This window comes from Anneissia japonica, unplaced genomic scaffold, assembly GCF_011630105.1.
Source record: "Anneissia japonica isolate Jap-2015-1 unplaced genomic scaffold, ASM1163010v1 scaffold640_len1575945_cov177, whole genome shotgun sequence".
In the NCBI taxonomy this organism is placed as follows: Eukaryota; Metazoa; Echinodermata; class Crinoidea; order Comatulida; family Comatulidae; genus Anneissia; species Anneissia japonica.
In genome coordinates, this window is record NW_022684376.1 from 15,916 (window position 1) to 21,362 (window position 5,447).

A 5,447-nucleotide genomic window follows, 5' to 3' on the forward strand; every position below is an offset into this window, starting at 1 on the left:
CTAGGTGCCATAATCACAAATTTTCTTGCCTCAGCCCCAACCATGGTGGTATAGATTCTCCATCTGCTGAAGTACCCAGTGGCGCATTCAAGGGGACCCAGACGGCCCGCCTCCCCACCCTCCTAAATTGTTCAATAAAAAAAATGGAGATATAAAGATAATTATATTCAAATTTTATGTCTGGAAGTGCGATTTCTGGCCGTCTAGAGGTGCCATAATCACAAATTTTCCTACCTCAGCCCCAACCATCTATAGTATAGATCTTCTATCTGTCAAAGTACCCTCCCTGGGCCCTTCTATTTCGAATTCCTGGATCCGCCACTGGAAATTACAACAAATATGAAATCATATTACAGTCGCTTGATGCCTATAAAATAACTTATAAAATTCACCAAACTTTGTAAAATATTCGTAGCTTCCAGGGGACTTCGCCCCCTGGACCCCCACCAGGGGCCCTTGGTACAGCATTCAGCAAAAGCCAATGCTAATTTGGAGTCTGAAAGTTGAACTCCGCGTTAACGTACATTTAGCGTGAATCGATAAATTTACGTGACCGATATGCAAGTTTATTAAAGTATGACTGCGCATGCATTGTTTTATTTACGTAAATATATCGTTTACTGATTTGTTTACGGCGACGTAAATATATCCACTTCCATTAAAAAAATTTAAATCTCTCTACTGAAAAGTTGAAAGTTGCAATAAAGATTATTTGGTTTGAACAGGCATCCTCCTTATTATCAAAATAGCAAACCAGGAACAATTTTTCCCTATTTGGCCTAAATTAACATACTTCTATATTTTTTTAGGTGCTTTCCTTCTTATATTGGGTGATTCTGTGCGCTGTCGTGTATTTTAATGTTGGGTTCATGATCACAGTTGGACTTACTGCAATGATTGAGACAGCAATTTACTTTGTTGTTTTTCTGCTACACCTCAATGAGAAAGTTCAGTTCATCGCATGGGAATTGTCGGTAAGTTTGTCTTGAAGAATGAATTTTTTCGCTATGCTCCTTCCCTTGGACATTTTTTTTTAAATTTTGTTTTTCTAAATAAAGAAAAGACCTAAAAATTCAAAACATGAATATTGTTGCTAAGTCCCCACAAACGACAGTGTAAAAACATGCACATACGTGTGCTTGTGGAACAACATGTCTGTTTGTACAACACACACATATTCCTGGCATTGTCCTGATTGATCATTTGATGAGTTTGGTAGACAGTCCATTTTGCCTTTTTGAACAAGATTATTATTGTGGTTGTTCTTCATGTATTTGTTTCTCTTAATATTTGTTGTATTGTTCATTAAGGAAGATTCCTGTCAACCATTTTGTTAATATAATGCACACTATACACAAAGTTTTTTTTTTTGTCAAAATGGTAGTAAAGTACAGTGTAAATTTTAATTTGTGTGACCATCTTTAATTTTACACCAACCCAGGAGTTTATTCTGAACTGTGTGGTAACAGGACTTTACCTGGTTTCTGCTATCATAACTTCTGTAAAAGCTGGACAATCCAAGTATTATTCTGACCATGGGAAGCTTGTATTTTGCACTGTAAGTATACCACTCTTAACAATCCTTATGGGACATATATTATTTTCATATATTGATTATAGGTATCTATAGAGTGTAGTTTTCAGATGATAGCATATATTGCAAAATAATGATATTGATACTGACACTGCAATATGTCCATCATAAAAACGGAAGTACATTTAAAACTGGCAGAACATTAATAAAATATATAAATATACATCAATACAAAAGAATTTTGTGATCCAAGTCCAAGTACATGATGTGTCTTCTTCATCCATTTTATTTTATTTTTTTATTTTAAGAGATACCTGGGCCGACTGTCCCCCCCCCCCCTTGAAACCGCCTATGTTTGTCTCCCTCTACCCAGGAGTGTAAATGCTTACAGATTTTAATTGGTTATATTGGTTATTGTTGTAATTGGAATTACCTGTAGTTGAAATAAAATATAGCTTACTTTACTTGTGTTGCTATCTCCGCAATTTCTTCAGGGAAACTGATGTAATGACACAGATCCACTTGTCACATGATATTTCAAGCATGAATTTGAATGATCATGTGACAACACCTCTTCTACTACTGCTGGTAACTTGTGTCCACAAGTCAGGTTGCACAGATGTTTTGGCATTGAATGGTTGTGTACTGTCTATTGCAGCATCTCTTCGAATACTTGGAAATTACAAGTTCTGATGATGCTTGCTTGCAACTGTGATTTTGTTACATGATCATGTAAAATAACTTATTAGATTTACCAATTTGATAAGCAAATTAATTATATGTACAAAAGAGATAATACTACATATTACCAAAAATGGCTAAAAATAACAAAAGTGAAAAAAATTTGAATATAAAAACAATCTACTAGTCTTGTATACAAATACTACAATTTTTGGTAGTAATAAGGATAAAATACTATATTTTTATAATCTCCATATTTTATTTATTAAAATTGTATATAATATTGATGTAATAATAATTCTATAATAATTGAATTTTTTTAAAGTTTAATTTGATATTTTGTTTATTTTTGTGATCTTTTGTTATTGCTCTTTTATATATTTAAATATTGTATAGTATAACACCATCACAAATTTATTGAATAAACGTTTATAGAAAAAATAATTAATAATGAATAATATATAGTAATTAAATAGTAAAATAATAATAATAAATAGTAATGCAATAATATCATTAGATATTGTAAAATGTTTGATATCAAAATATTTCCCTTCAGCTTCTGGCGTGGGCATTGACTTTGTTGTATGCAGCAAGTATCTTCTTTAGTTTCCGTGCATTCATGGCACACCGGGACAGACGTTCAGCAGGCAGGCCTGCAACCCTAACTACGACTACTACTACTACACAACAGACCACAACCGTGGTTACTGATGGTTCCCAAGTGTTTGTACCAGCCCAAGACCCGTACGCACCTCCTGCGTATTCTCCTTATTAAACCAGCTTGGTTTAGTGGTTGAGCACAGTATCTTTCTGTAGAGTACAAAACATGCACGTTCTTGTGACAGCCCTCCCCCTCAAAAGGTACACAATATATAACGATTGTCGATTTTAAGATCATCTATTTTTTTCTTTTTTTTTAACAAGTGTACACTCACTCACTGTCACACCAGCATATGTTTTGTATTCATATAAAAGTTATGATTAATATCCATAACAATTAGACTTGATTAAAAATTCTTGCTTTTTTTTAAATAAAGAAAGCAATACTTAAAAATATACTGTATATATAATGGACTTTTTTGGTTTCCAGGGTATTTTGATACATTAGTGATTAGTGATTATTCTTTGTGGCTATTACCCATATTTATGTGCCCATAGATATATAAACAGCTGTGTTACATTGATATGGAGGCTTAGACAGGAGGTTCTGACAATTTGTGGCAAAGGTCTGCATTATAATTTGAGTATGAAATCCCTTTATTTTTGCTACCAGAAATTTAATTTGTAATATTTGAATATTGAAATATCATTTTAATTACAAGAATGTTTATTGTTTGAAATTACTTAGAAGAATGATATATTCTCTTATCTGTTTTATATCAATTCCATTTGTAAGTTTTAATTGGTCACTAGGATACTACTGTATTACTGGTGTATTATTTCCATTATTATTTGTTAATGATTCTGAAAAGTTTTTGGAAAAAAAATAATATTGAAATTTGGGTCTATCCATGATTAATCCAGAAGACCCACAAATCTCATCAAAGATTCTGTTCAATTCTCAGGGTTTATTGTAATTTTGGCTTTCATTTGTTGATTGTATTGCAAAGAGTACAAATAGGCCAAGAGAGCCAACTACGAGCGTAAAAATTGATATGCAATACACAACCAGTGTAGAATGCCCGCTGTCGTTTGTAGAAATTGTACTTTATTACCAAGTACTGCACCGCACAGGATGATATGACGATAAAGAAAAATAAGAATATTTACTGTTCTCTCTATAAAAGTATTGTGTCGTCTAGAAAACAGATACACAAACAAACCGTGTGCAGTGCAGTCTGGGTAATAAAGTTCCAGGGGCGGATTTAGGGTGGCCCAGGCCCCCCCTTTTGGGAGGTAAAAATAAGGGGGAAAAGAAAGAAAAAGAAAAAAAATGATAATCCAGAATGCCTCAAATGTTATTTTCGGGCATCTAGAACACAAAAATTTTATGGGGGAATGTCCTTGGACCCCCTAGGGCAGTGTCTTGATCGGCCCAACTTTCGGCCCCCCCCCCCATTTTGACATCGCTGGATTCGCCCCGAAGTTCAGTTGAACTTGCCCTAGTCAAATCCAAAATGCCATTGAAAAATTCTTTGACTTAGATAAAATTTGACTTACAAATTGTTAATTAATGGAGAAGACAACAATTTGGCATGTAAAATCAGATCGACCTGGAAATTATTCGAGTTAACTGTACCTTTAAATGACATCAGGCATCCTACACAAGGCAATGACGTATTTACAAACTGGAGTACGCTCTCATTGTTTTATTTATACTCTTTTGTAGTAGCTAGCAATTAAACCTAAACAAAATACTCATCAAGTTTCTTAGATTCTGAATTTAAATTCAGTTATGAGTAGCTTTAGTAGCAACAGTTAAGACTCATTTCAAATGCTTCTGTTGTTTTAAATTTTATTTGAAACAATTACCAATATATAGAGTTGCTGTGTTTTATCTTTTGACATCATTTTAACTGTTAATATATAATATTATTATCTTTATTATTATTATTATTATTATTATTATTATTATTATTATTATTATTATTATTATTATTATTATTATTATGTATGGTAGTATTGTATAATGTTTTTTATTTGTTCATTAAAGTTAGTTTCATTTATATAGAAACCTTATGATATTATAATACTGATTTGTTATTTTTTTTTTTGCTACTATAAAATAGTATTAGATCAGGTTAATTATAATATGTCAATGCTATATATAATGATATTATAGTGGTGTTACTGTATTTATGCGAGAGCCTTACAGTATTATTTACTACAGATACTAGATAGATTATAAAATTTCACATGGCACTAATTAATATTAGTGCCATTTATACACATATGCTTAAATATTGATTTATTCATTTGAAAACAATTAGTTTCCTTAAAGATGCACTGTCTTAAGAAAAAAAAACAAAAAAAAAACATAACATAATAATTGAATAGGTTATTAAAATGAGTTATGAACTCATTAAAATGAGCTATTAACTTTCTTCAACCAAAACAGACACTTAAAATATATAAATTAGGCAATATTTAAAAAACCTTTAAAATTATCAGTGTTTTAAGCAATCTTCATATTTAATAAAACACATGGTAAATAATATTATATTACAGTATATCTTTTCTTTATTCTCCACTCGTAATAATTAGTGCCAGCATACTACATCAACATCAGGTT

At 31.7% G+C, this 5,447-nt stretch overlaps 1 protein-coding gene across 1 annotated transcript in view; it reads left to right on the forward strand.

Moving 5' to 3' along the window:
• LOC117105122 (proteolipid protein 2-like) overlaps positions 1 to 5,375 on the forward strand; it is a 9,890-nt gene extending 4,515 nt beyond the window's left edge. Inside the window, exons 2-4 of the mRNA XM_033246186.1 lie at positions 810 to 974; positions 1,442 to 1,558; positions 2,772 to 5,375. Of these exons, the coding sequence (XP_033102077.1) occupies positions 810 to 974; positions 1,442 to 1,558; positions 2,772 to 2,990 (501 nt within the window). The 3' untranslated portion in view covers positions 2,991 to 5,375. The remainder of the gene's footprint in view (positions 1 to 809; positions 975 to 1,441; positions 1,559 to 2,771) is intronic.
• Positions 5,376 to 5,447: the final 72 nt, after the last annotated feature.